At 54.7% G+C, this 13,543-nt stretch overlaps 1 protein-coding gene across 1 annotated transcript; it reads left to right on the forward strand.

Annotated features, from left to right (window-relative positions):
* Nucleotides 1–11,191: 11,191 nt before the first annotated feature.
* Nucleotides 11,192–13,279, forward strand: LOC124971699 (PWWP domain-containing DNA repair factor 3B-like). The gene has a single exon (XM_047535349.1). The coding sequence runs from the start codon at nt 11,192–11,194 to the stop codon at nt 13,277–13,279; it is 2,088 nt and encodes a 695-aa protein (XP_047391305.1).
* Nucleotides 13,280–13,543: the final 264 nt, after the last annotated feature.

The following is a 13,543-nucleotide window of genomic DNA, read 5'->3' on the forward strand; positions in this document are numbered from 1 at the left end:
CAACACCCGGGCCTCATTCTCAACCAGAATCATCCCACCACCCTCCTCCCCTGAGGGTCAGTGCTCCCGGAAGAAACATCCCTGCCCATGGCCTCCGTGTTCGCACCTCCCACTTTGCTCTTTCACACACTGCAAGCTGGGGTGTCCCCCACACCTCTTCCACGAGGGGTCTCACCCTGGTCACCCAAGGGCCTTGGTGGGACTCAGGACATTCTCTGGACCTCATCTCACTGGATTTGCAGCAGCAGTCGGCACTGCTGCCCCCCTCTCCCCCCACCTTATTCTATCACTGCGCTGTCCCGTGATTCTCTTTTTTCTGGCCACTTCTCAGTACCTTTGCTAGCTCTACCTCCTCCAAGGGGCCTTCATGTGATGGGGTTTCCTTCCTGGGCTTTGATTTTACTCACGTCGCGTCTACTTTATACTCTCTATCTCTGTGGACACTTTCCTGTGTGCCCATGGCTATAATGACCATTTATATCAGAGCATCTCAGGCATGGTTTGTGGTCCAGTGGGGATCAGGGTCATGGGGCAGATGGCTGTTACAATTCAGATTCCTGGGCCCTATGCACAGCCTGCTGAATTCACCCTGTGGGTGGGTACGTGGAAGCTGCATTTGAAATGACTCCTCTGAGTGTTCTCCTACCACTAACCTTAGACCCACTCACTGACTGGCAGGCCCCCACTGTAGGCTGACGTTCACAATGGCGGCTCGACATCGCCCTCTGGTGGCTGCTTGACACCATTGTTTCATTTTTGAGAATCCTGTCCATCCCCGTTAGGAAACCCTTGGGCAGGTGGGAAAGGAGAACAAGGGATAGGGGTGCCGAGTCCGCTCCCTGAACAATCAAGACTAAATTGGGGACTGGGGTTGTGGCTCAGCGGCAGAGCGCTTGCCCAGCGCGAATGAGGCGCTGGGGTGGATCCTCAGCACCGCACAGAAATAAACAAAGAAAATAAAGGTATCGTGTTCATCTACAACTAAAAACTGTATTTCAAAAAAGAAAGAATAAATCGGATCGTCCCATGACTTGTGTAGCGCCACAGCAAGGTGCTCTATGCTAAAATGTTGAGGGCACATCCAATTGGCACCTTTCCGTTCCCATCCCAGGGCGCCGGAACACGGGGCCACGGCCCTCTGTGGGTCCTCACACCAAGGTGCTGGCGTCTCACAACGGTGCCAACGTGTGTCATGCATTGCCAGAGTTATGCTCCCGAAGAGCCTTCAGCTTCCCACTACCAGCACGACATGGGGCACACTGAGGAAACTCATGCTCCACCCGCGGGACTTTATTCTCATTCTGGAAATAACACAACCTCGCCGGAAAGTGTTACAAAAATCCAAGGTACGAAGGCAAGGCGACTCAACCCTTCTTCCGCATTTCAGAAGCAGGGTGCTGTGTGTTGGGTGAGGGAGGGTGAGGGACCGCGGCCAGGAGCACCCCTGTCCTGTCCCGAGCTACCAGCTGCTCACTGAGTCATGCTGTGATTGGGTGGGGTTTCCCACGATGGTGCTCACTGAAGACTCTCTATCCTTCCCCTTCTACAGGCGTGGCAATCACTTGCTGAGATCCCCTTCTGTCCGCCTTGGCGTGTTACTACTGGGAAGAACACATATGGAATAAGACGACGTGGGGATTTCAGCATGGGCCCCAAGAGACCATCTAGAGAATTTATTACACACATGCCTGGATTTCAGGACTTGACTCGGTGCTGAGTCTTGGAAGAGCATGCTGCTCATAAGGACCCCCCATGCTCAGCGTTGCCCGTTTGCTGCTCGGGTCACCTGAATTCGGGACCAAATACTTGCTTGCTCTTTTAGAAGACTGTGGTGTGGACATCTGCCAAGGTCGTTGGACAGCCCAAAGGCCGCGTGCTGTTTGCCCAGCAGTAGGCTCAGAGAACTCAAGGGGAGAGTGGGGCTTTGGGGTGACTATCCCAACAGATGGAACACTGACATCGGCTCCTGAAGTACCACTGGGAGTTTCCCGCAGCTCAATGTCGAAAGACAACATGATCCAAGCATCTGGGAGGCACAGTGAAGAGGCACTCAGTCTCCGGAGCGGTCAGGGCAATGCAAACGAAACCACAATCAATCAACACCAGTAATTCCCCCCCACGCTGGCCCGCCCGCCCCTGCTGGATGTCTCTTTGAAAAAGGAAGCTAAGAACTGCCACTGAGACTGTGAAGATGTTGCAAGCCTCACACATGGCACGTGGGAATGTAGAATGGCGCAGCTACAGTGGACACAGTTTTGTGGTGGCTCTAGATATTCAATCTCAGATTACCAGGATGCAGTACTTGCACTCCGTGACGGTGTAGGTGATGGTTTAGTGTCCTAGGGGTACCGCGGCACGGAGGTTGCGCTCTGCGATGGGGCACACGTGAGGTGTCTCCCCCAGGTGTCTCCCGTGTTCCTGCAGGAGGTGGATCCATTGGATGGTGAGTGCTGCGGCCTCCATCGGTCTGTCCTAGTTTGGAGGACTGGCTGGGTGGTCTCTGTTGACAGGTGGGGTGTGGCTGGAGGATGGGGACGGGGTCCCCTGGAAGGGTTGTTCTTCCCTGCAGCCCCTTCCTCTTCCTCTCTCTCTCTGCTTCCAGGTCGCCACGAGGCAAGCAGCGTTCCTCTGCCACCGCCCTTCCACCCTGGTGTTCTGCCTCGCCTCTGGCCAAGACCAGTGGAGTCGGCCGACCCTGTTGAGAGCTCTGAAACCGTGAGCCAAAGTCCACTCTCCCTCCTCTCATTTGGTCGCAGCGATTAAACATTGACACTCACTCGCTCCCTCCCGGGTGTGTGCCAAAGAAGGTAAAAGAGTCATTGAAGCGAGTACGAGTAACTGAACGCTCACGGCAGCCAAAGAGAAGCCTCCCAAGTGATCAGCACGCGACGAGGCAGCATCACCAAACCATGGTCTGTCCCCACAAGGCAAGGTTGGGCAGCCTGCAAGAGGAATGAGGCCCCGATGCCCGTTCTCGCTGGGATGGACGTGGAAATGATTTCAAGTGAAATGAGCCAGACACCAAAGTCACACAGTGTCTGAGTCCATGGAAATGTACAGAGAGGCAGACCCTAAAATTTGTGTTGGAAACCTGACTTGTCTCATCTAATCTTAGAAAGCAGGTTCTGGGTGGCAGTGGCTGAGGGGGAGGCGAGAGCGAGGAGGAGCCCATACTCGGATACTCCACGGGCACCGGGTTTCCCTGGGGTCCCGTGAAAACCTTGTGTAGCGCCGGGAGGAGATGAGTTCACAACGTGGTGAATTTACTTCATGCCAGTGAAGGACGTCCTTCACGGGCTTAATTTCAGGTTACGTGAATCTCACTTGGATAAGCAACTTTTAATTAGAGAAGCTCAGCCGTTATTAGACTAAGTCACAAAGCCTTGAAGCATTCTGAGAAAGCTTAAGCAGCGAATTCCTAAGTATTTCCATTAAGCCCGTTTATTCTAACTAATAAACATGGCTTACAAAGTAAATCTGCTGCTGAGAAGAGAACACATACTGCAAGGGACAGCATCTTTCTCCGCTGGCCAGTCTCCTGCCTGCAGTGCAGCGAGGAGGAGCTGCTTCATTGCACCTCCTGCAGTGCACTGCCTCGGGGAGTGCTCTGAGCAGCGTGGAGGCTCAGAGCCTCCAATCTGAAGGGAAGAACTCCCCAGCCAGCCCGACGGGGTCCCAGGGACCACTGCTCAGGGCTTGCAAATCCACCACTGGGGAACTGCTGCAGGCCCGTTTTCCTCTGCCCTCGACCCTTCCAGAGTAGACACACTAATAATTCTTTTGACAAGTGGAGACTCGGGGTCAGAGGCGTGAGGGCACAAGGTGCAAGTCCCACAGCTGAGGAGCGGCAGGGCTGGGAGTCCGATCCACGTCCTTCTTTGAGAACGTCTCTCTGACTGGAACAGGTGCATCACAAATGCACCCCACTTCCGGCCCTCCCTGGGGAAGTAGAGAGGCCGGGTGGTAGGTCCACCTTTCCTCCGCAGGAGGAGGAACCCTTCCTTTGGTCAGTGCACAGGTTCACCGGTCCTCCTGTGGATGCCCTATGGAATCTAGTGCTTCGTCTTGGGCAGTAGACACCCACCCCCCCACTCCACCCACCGCACAACAGCCCAGTCTGATCAGCGCGGTGCTGTGCCGGGGCTGCCTGCAACCTCGTGTCACCAGGGCTGACTGTGGACACCACCCTGCCACCCGTGTTCAGGGACCTCCTGCTGGAGGGCTCCAAGGCAGCCACAGTGGGAGTCTTTACTGCAAGGGAGAGGAACGGCCTGCCCATCAGAACTATGCCCTCCTTCCTGAGGACTGACCACAAGAGGAGTTCTCTTTCTCTCTCTCTCTCTCTCTCTCTCTCTCTCTCTCTCTCTCTCTCTCTCTCTCTCTCTCTCTCTTTCTCTGGTCTCTGCTCCAGAGGTGAATGGCTGACTGTGGGACCAGAAGTGTGTGCTCTGTGCCTGGTGCCAAGAGACTTTCCTCCCAGCTCATTATGCACAGGACCTGTTTAGGTTTAGGCAATACATGCCCAGCAGACCCCAAAAGTGAGAGGTCCGTCCTCCCCTCCCTACGACCTAGGTCACAGGCGCCCTGTGCACTCAGTCTCTTCCCAGTATCTCTCGTGTGCTGAGCAGCCCCATTGGTAGGCTCGGGTACACGCAGACCCGGGTCCTGTGGTCCTGTGGTCACCACGTGGGCTTGGCTTCCCCTTCCTCTGGCCTGCAGCTGCTTTGTTTCACAAGGTTTCTGTCCCAAAGGTCATTTTGAAGTGACCAGGCCTCCTCCATCCCACCTGCAGGAATGGACCTGGCCTCGTGCGTGCTGGCAGGTGTCCTGCTGATCCTGAGTCTGTGTCTCAAGGGAGAACTGAACCTCTTTCGCTTTCACTCTGCCCCGAAACGTATTCAGTGGAAAGTCCCTGCCCACCAAGCCCGTACCAGGGAGAGTACAGTCGCCTGTCCAGTGCTCCCCGCCTTCATTCACCCCTTGGTGCATGCGTTCACTCACTGGATCAAGGGGCGGGTGTGACCGACCCACCGACCCAAAGACTGAGATGGAGAGCAACACCCTGCCTCTGAGGCTGTATTAGTACTTCCTGGTTTCCATAGTAAGCTAACGTCAAGGAGAGCGTTTTGATGACATTCTGGTTTCTATGACAACCGGGGCAAGCCATTCCTTCCTGGTGGCAGACACATTTCACCAGGATACTTACAGACTGGAGAGATGGAAAAACTGTAGAAACCTCAACACTAGTAGGTGTCTGCTGTTGACGTGAGTGAGCGTGGGGGTGTGTGTGTGTGCGCGCGCCCGCGCGTGTGTGTGTGTGTGCGCGCGCGTCGGGAGCCTGTGTGTCCTTCAATTGCACATTAAGGGCTCTCGTCCCTTCTGTTTGTTAGGGAGGCTGGTGGCTCCTGATGAAAGGCGGGCTGGGGAGACCGAGTAACGTGTGGTCCGTCCCCCAGCCGCGTGGCGTTGTCCCCAGGTGACACCTGTCGTGTGAGGGCTTTGTCGTCTGAGTCATGAAAGCAGAGATCCCCTCGTATTTTCTGAATCGCTCCTCTGTTTCATGATTGTCGCATGTACCCTGTACCGTGTAACTTTGCTCCTTTTACAACTCCTCGCCATGGACACGTATTGCGTGGAGGGAGATCGGGAGAGAGACACTTGAAGCCAGTGAGTGATGGGACGGGTAGGTGGGGGGCAGGACTGGAAAATCCTGCTGTGTAGCCCAGGCGATGGTACTGCGCTCACCCTAGGTGCTGACACACACGCGCACACCCACAAGAAGAGTCTTCTCTCAGACACATCGCGTTCATCACAGTTAGAGGCATTCAGCCCAAACCAGTAAGTACCACAGAAGCCCCTTCACAAAGAGTCTCGGTTTGGTCGGTGACCGTGTGGAATTTCCGCACGTGCCCGGGGAGAGGTGTTTTCTGTGCTCACCGTGTGGCTCCAGAAAAGCCTAGGCTTTACAGGATGGGTGGCTGGGGTCTTTCCCAAATCTGTCTGATTGGAAGGAGAAGGATGTAGCTACAGGACCAGGAAGCCGCTCACTCTACCCTAGGTGCTGCTCCCTGGTTCTGAATCTGGGACTCTGCCAGCCCTGCGTGGATCCCAGTCAATCGGTCAGTCCTACGTCTGCCTCTGCCTGCCCACCGATCCGCTTTCCTTCTGTCTCCCTGCCGTCCTTCCATCCATCTTCCTGCTTACTGCCTGCCTGTCCGTCTCTCTGGAGGGAGAGAGGGCTATTGTTTTCCCATCTGTGCAAAATGCGAACAGAAACCCACGTGCAAGGGCTGTATGCAAGGCCTCCTGCGTAGCAGGTGTTTGGGCAGTGGGCCAAAGCACGTGGTCAGAGCAGCAGCTAATTATGTGGCCAAACACACACACCTTTGCCTTGTCCCTGTGAAGGAGGCACTGCTGTTGTGACCAGAAAGATACCTGTGTAAGAGATGTTTTCGTTGCCTGCTCAAGGTCCTCTGTGAAAGTGCATCGCACCTGAGACGAGGCAGCCCAGTGGGAATGCTGAACAATATTCAAATAGGCCGCGAAGCCCTTAAAGCATCTCAGATCCTTGTAGAGATAAGCGTTGTCAGAGGAAATAAACTGCTGGAGCCCGTGGCCTCATTGGTTGGCGGGAAGCATTGCTTTCCTGGGGATCGAATTACAGATGCGTCGCACATTGCTTACTCTTTCATTTTAAGCATCGGTTTGGATGTTCCCATGTATGTTTCCAATATCAGGAACTTAGTGGACCTGAAAATAGCATCTCTGCCGGAAGCAGAAACATTTGCGGGGACTGGGAGGTGGACAGGCGGTGAGCACACAGCACATGCACGCAAACACACGACCCAGGCATCTTGTGTCTCTAACATCAAGGGCTCTGATTGTGCATGCGCCCCAGTGGCTGCATGTTGGGGTGCGGTTGGGCTTGAGGGTGCACAGTCACGCCTGTTGTGGGGGCTGGGCCAGCAGGTCAGTTGAGGAGAGACAGAAGCTGCAGAGCTCCCTGTTATGCCTTGCCCCTCTTCTCCTGGGTCCTCAGGTGCTCGACGGCCCCCTACTCCCAGTTCGCTTCATCGGAGGTCACCAAACCTGTGCCATCTGACACCCTCACCCGAGAGAGGTTGCAGAGGTTACTCTGAACAAGGTCTGGCTCTTCCTTCTTAGACACTTCTTGTTCCCAGTCTGGGTGGCCAAAGGCGTGCATGCCTGCCTTTACTTAGGGAACACCTTTTTACATCAGGAAACATATTATTTGGGTTTCCTTGCGGAGGCGGGGTGGAGTGTAAGTGTAAGTTGTTGTTACGCACTTGTGAAAACTCTCTGGCGATCGAAAGACATGACACTCCCCCAGCAGTGGCGTGGACTTATAGAAATGACGGCCCCTGTGAACCGTAATAACATATAAAAAGACAGCAGTTTTGGTCCATACAGGTGAAATCTGGAGGGTGGAGGAAAGCGGATGTGCACTGAAGAAGAGACAACTAGTAAAGTGTGAGGAAGGGGTTTCTGGGGCCCAGACACATTTTTGCTCACATCGCATCCAGGATAACAAACAATACAAAACACCACATGAGTATTACAGAGATGTCACATATGTGTACTACTTCACACACCGTATAAACAGTTCTAAAGGGAACTATGTAGAATTTGCCACAAAATGAAATCTCAGGGAAGCACGTGAAGACTCAACTGCACGCATGATGTGTGTAGCTAAAACTCGTCGTGACAAAGATAACAGTTTTGCCCTCAGTGTAACCTATGATAGTTTTTATTGGTTTATTGGTTCTTTTTAGATACTAGACTGTATTTAGAAACATATATATGGAATGTATCTTATTCTATTTACGATTGCATTCTGGTGGTGGTACACGATGGTGAGTTTCACTGGTCGTGTATTCAGACGTGAGCATAGAATAGTGACGTCCGATGCCTTCTACTGTCTCTCCTATTCCCATCCCCCTCCCTTCTCTTCATCCCCTTTGTCTAATCCAGTGAACTTCTATTCTTTCCCCCTCCCCTCGTTGTGTGCTGGAACCCACCTATCGGGCAGAACATGCGGCCTTTGGTTTTGGGGGATTGGCTTATCTCGCTTGGCGTGATAGTCTCCAGATCCATCCATTCACTGGCAAATGCCATAGTTTCATTTTTCTTTGTGGCTCAGTAATGTTCCATTGTGCATATATACCAATGTTCTTTATCCATTCATCAGTTGAAGGGCACCTAGGTTGCTTCCACAGCTCAGTTATCGGGAAATGACCTGCTGTAAATGTTGATGTGGCTGTGTCACCTTACTGTGCTGATTTTAAGCCCTTTGGATATAGACCAAGGAGTGGGATAACTGGGTCAAATGGTGGTTCCATTCCCAGCTTGCTAAGGAAATCTCCATACTGCCTCCCAGAGTGGTTGCACCAGGTTGCAGTCCCACCAGCAATGTGTGAGTGAGCCTTTTCCCCCACATCCTCGCCAACATTTATTGTTGCTTCTGTCTTGATAATTGCCATTCTGACCAGCGTGAGGTGGAATCTCAGCATTGTTTTAGTTTGCATTTCTCTCAATTGCTAGAGACGCTGAACATTTTTCCATACGTCTGTTGACCGACTGTATTTCTTCTTCTGTCAAGCATCTCTTCAGTTCCTTTGGCCGTTTGTTGATTGAGTGATGTGTTCCTCTGGTGTTAGTGATTGAGTTCTTTATAGATCCTGGAGATTAATGCTCTATCTGAGGTGCCGGTGGCAAAGATTGTCTCCCATTCTGTAGGCTCCCTCTTTGTGCTCTTGTTTGTTTCTTTTGCTGTGAAGAAGCTTTTTAGTTGGGTAATGTCCCATCTGTTGATTCTTGACTTTCCCTCTTGCGCTTCAGGCGTCTTGTTGAGGAAGTCGGTTCCTAAGCCGACCTGATGGAGAATCGGGTCTGCATTTCCTTGGAGTAGACACAGGGTCTCTGGTCTCACGCCTAGGTCCTGGATCCACGTTGGGTTGAGTTTTGTGCAGGGTGAGATAAGGGTTAAATTTCATTCTGCTACATATGGAGTTCCAGCTTCCCCAGCAGCATTTGCTTGAAGTAACCAGTTCATAAGGTGAAATATATAAAGGAGGTATAATACACATTTGTGCAATGGATAGAACTAGAGGGCTTCCACTGAGTACCTGGGGGTAGAAGGGTGGGAAGAGAAGGATCACGAGAACGATTACGTGGTCTGCCCTACACATTTCGGTAAGGTTGGAAGTTTCTGTGGTTGAAGTTTGGAGATGTGGGGAAACTCGGGGTAGGACAGTGATGTTGGAAAGTGGCCATTCACAAGAAGAGGCATCTCAATGTGCTCCTATGATCGGAACTCTCGTTCCACAGTCCCTGGGCATGAGCTTTGCCCGGGATGCACGGGTAACGTGTTGGAAGCGCACAGGTCCTTCCATTAAGAGTGAATGCTTTCTCTGATATATGGATGCTAACACAAGATGAGGTAGGCGGCAGGGAAGAAAGGAAGTTCACTGGATTAGACAAAGGGGAATGAAGGGAAGGGAGGGGCTGGGAATGGAAAGACAGTAGAATGCACTGGTCAACAATCTCCTACGTTCACATATGAACACACGACCAGCGTAACTCCACATCATTACAACCACAAGAATGGGAAGTTATAAGTACGTTATGTCAAAAAACGCTCTACTGCCATGTGTATCTAGAAAGAACAAATAAGAAATTAAAAACACAAGAGCGAGTGGCTGTCAAGTGCTAACCCTCGGTAGCTCTTCCTGTGCGTTTCATGTTCTCGGCAAGCCGGGTTAACGTTGGTCGAGAGTCAGACAAACGCATTTTTGATTTGCGCACCCAGGAGCACCCAGACCGCTAAGAGGGAATCCCCGTGGCCAAGGCAGATGAGGTCCTGAAAGGAGTAGCCCCATGCTCCTGCAAGAGAAGAGACCAGCATACACTGAGCAGCACAAGGTGGAAATACTCTGAAATGCGAAAGAAGGAAGAAAATGAACGTGACGTCTGCTTGATGGGTGAGATTAGGACGTGGCTTCTGCCGCAGAAGTCGCCACGCGGTCCAGAGCTGAGGAAGGGAAACTGATCCATCGGTGGTCATGCGGTTGACTTACTTTCCTACCCGTTTGCGTTTTCCAGATTAGCGTCAGAGGGCAGCAGGTCGTGGCCCTCTGCATTTGGGTGCCCCAGAGTCCCTGGAGGAAGGGTGCACTCTGGAGGCACGGGGAAGAGAGACGGGTCTTCAAGTGAGGAGCTGCAGCGGCGGCGGACGTGGGACCGGACCTGTCTTGGGCCTGGCGACCCTGGGTAAGCCTCTCCCGCTGACTGAACATTTGTCCTCAGTCGTTTAGCGTCGATATCCTCATGCAGGGTGCGTGCAGTCTTCTTTGCTCCTCACGGTTCAGACCCTGTTTGCACGGTAAGAATCGCAGATTTGGTGTTGGAAGCCAGAAGATGTAAACTGGGAGAGAGCAGTGCCTGCACCCGTGCTTCCCCGCCGGGGTGGGCAGGAATCCCCAGGAGGACCTTCACAAACCCCTGGGTTCCATGTGCATGCTCTTGAATGGGACACCGCACGGACACCCTGTCTCTGTGTGGAGGAGATCGCCCCAGGCTTGCTGTGGGGGTGCAGGGCAGCACAAACACGCCAGAAAAGAAGAAAATCGGAGGCGTTCTCCAGGGACGAAGCCCGAGGAGCCCAAAAGGCACAGAATGTGCAGTAAGAGAAAGGGTCCCCTGGCATGACACCCACCTCCCCGTGCGGACGCTCTTTGACGTGCAGAATCCTTACACTTAGGACAAGACACCGGGTTTGCCTTGTTCTGGAGCCCCTGTGTCACCTCCAGGGTTTTGTTTCCAACTACTCTCCGTTCAAGAGCCCCTCTGCCAAGGACACACTCCGTGTTTCCTTCTTTTGTCCCTCAACAATCTCACAGAGCAGGGTGCTTCTACCTCCAAGGAAGGACTTTTCTCTTCTGACGCTCTTCTGCTTTTCCTCTTGTGGATTCCAGGTTGCTCCTGTATCACCGTTGAAAACAAACGTTCAGGCCAGTGACCCAGGGAGACTCGGCATCCGGGAGGAGAGCCCACTCCAGCAGCAAGCCCTTTGCGGTCCCTGAGGACCGGACACTGCTTTAGGGCAGAACTGCAGGCGCAGTGGTTCTGACAGCCGGGCACCCGCCCTCCCCTGATCACTCCCCGAGCCGCGATGCCGACCCCAACGGACACGGAGTATGTCCTATGCAGTTGGAAAGGCCACCCGTGGCCAGCGAAGGTTTTGTCCAGATCTTGGACTTTGCCAAAATATAAGAGGAGAAGGGTGCTTTCTCTCAAAGTGCAGATCCTCTCTGAAGGGGAACAATTGAGCGTGAAGAGCAAAGACACGAGGGCCCTGAATAAGTCGGACATTGAAGCCCTGGCCACCTCGGCCCGGGCGTGGTCCAGGGCCACCGTGCCATCGGGGGAGAAAAGAAGGTACAGAAGGGCCCTTAGAGTGGCGCTGGAGATTCTGACTGACAAAGCCCGATTGGATCAAGGGAGAAAACCGGACGAACAAGGGACTGCCAAGGTGCCCGCAAAGGTCCCGCCAAAGCCAGCCAGCTCGCGACCTCCCAGAAAGCATGGGAAAGGCAAAGGGCGCTTCTGGAGACGTCCCGGGCAAAGGGGACACCCGGGATCCCTTTCGGCCGGCTCACAGAAGAGGCGTGACCTGCACGGTGAGAAGGCCCCGGTGCACAGGGTGCACACAGCCAGCGGCCGGTCTCCAGCCGAAATGCAAGCGAACGCATCGAAAGGCGCCCGCGTGCTCCCGCTTTGCCTGCCGCCTTCAGGAGGTGACCTTGAGGAAGAGGGCGTGGAAGAGGCGGGCCCCTCCGTCGGGGAGGATGTGTGGGCGAAAGAGGAACAGCGGGCTGGGTCGCCGCCGGCGAGACTCATCGCCGCCGCCACCGCCGCCGCCGCCGTGCCCGAAGCTCAGCACCCAGAGGAGGGCGACACCTGCCCAGCGAGCCAGGCTGCTTCCCAGGAGAGCGCTGCCTTCGCGGAGAAGGCGGAGGGCCCCGTCGAGGGTGCCTCGAAGCCGGCCTCGGCAGGGGCGGCAGCGTCCTCCACCTGCCCTACCCTGCGCCTGCGTCGTGCCCTCCGTCTCGCCCACGCGGAAAGGACGCTCCGGGCGCCAGACGCGAAGAAAGGACTGCAGGGACGTCCGTGCCGCGCGCGCCCCAAGGCGATGGACGCCGTGGCCACCACCGAGAGGGCTGGCGGTCGACGAGCGGGAAGAGCTGCACAAGGGGCCGTGGCACCGGAGCCCTGCCCGATCAAAAGAGGGATGATGGTCTGGTTCAAGTTTCAGGACCACCCGTTTTGGCCCGCAGTGGTCAAGAGCGTCTGCAAAACGCAGAAGACGGCCAGGGTGCTCCTGATCGAGGCGAACCTGCGCCGGGAACGGAGCGGCATTCGGGTCCCTCTGCACAGACTGAAGCACCTGGATTGCGAGGAGAAGGAGAAGCTCCTGAAGAGAGCCAGCAAAGCGTACCGGCAGAGCGTGAACTGGTGCTTGTCGCTGATTGCCCACTACAGAGAGCGGGTCGGCCGGGGCTCTTTCGTGGGCTCCTTCCTGGACTACTACACGGCCGACGCCAGCTACCCCATCCGGAAGGCCGTCCAAGAGGGGGACCTGGAGGTTGATTTTCCAAAGGTGAATTATGCCGACCTGGAGGATTCCGAGGAGGAGACCTCGGCGGGCGTGGGCGGGAGGAGGCCCTGCAGGAAGCTGCTCCCCGACCGCATGAAGGCCGCCCGGGACCGAGCCAACCAGAAGCTGGTGGACTTCATCGTGAAGAGGAGGGGCGCCGACCACCACCTCCTGGACATCGTGAAGGGCAGGAAGCAGTCCAGGTGGCTGACGTCCTTTCTGAGTGCCAACCGGTACGTGATCTGCATCGAGACCTACCTGGAGGATGAGGATCAGCTGGACGTGGTCGTCAAGCATCTGCAAGAAATCTACCAGCAGACAGACCAGGCCGTGCTGGCTCTGATAAGAGGAGAGAAAGTGAGATTTCTTCTGGAGGTCCTTCTGCCAGAAGCAATCATTTGCTCCATCGCCGCGCTGGACGGACTCGACCTCAAGGGAGCCGAGGAGAAGTACCTGCGAGGGCCGCCCGTGCGTCGCCGCGAGAAGGAACTGTTTGACAAGGATATCTTGAAGCAGGTGAGGAAGAGATCGGAAAAAGCGAGAAAGGAGGTGAGGCCTCTTCCCGAGCCCGGCGCCTCGGCAGGGGCCTCCTCCTCTCCCTAAGCCATCGCCACGCCTGTCTGTGTGAAAGAAGCGCCTCACCCCTCTCTAGGCAGGCAAATATGATTCGCACGTCCCAGACTCTGGGGATGTGCACTCCAAATGGTGGATCCATCTCTCGCCTTGGCGGATGCCACCTTTGGCCACGTTTCTTGTCCCTGAACCTCTGGCCCGCTATTTGGCTGGAAGGCTGAGACGCCCCTTTGGAGACAGAGTTGCCAGAGGAAAATACCACTGCTCCTCGTGACCCTTCTTCCCACCGACGCC

The sequence above is a fragment of the Sciurus carolinensis genome, chromosome X (genome assembly GCF_902686445.1).
Source record: "Sciurus carolinensis chromosome X, mSciCar1.2, whole genome shotgun sequence".
Taxonomy (NCBI): Eukaryota; Metazoa; Chordata; class Mammalia; order Rodentia; family Sciuridae; genus Sciurus; species Sciurus carolinensis.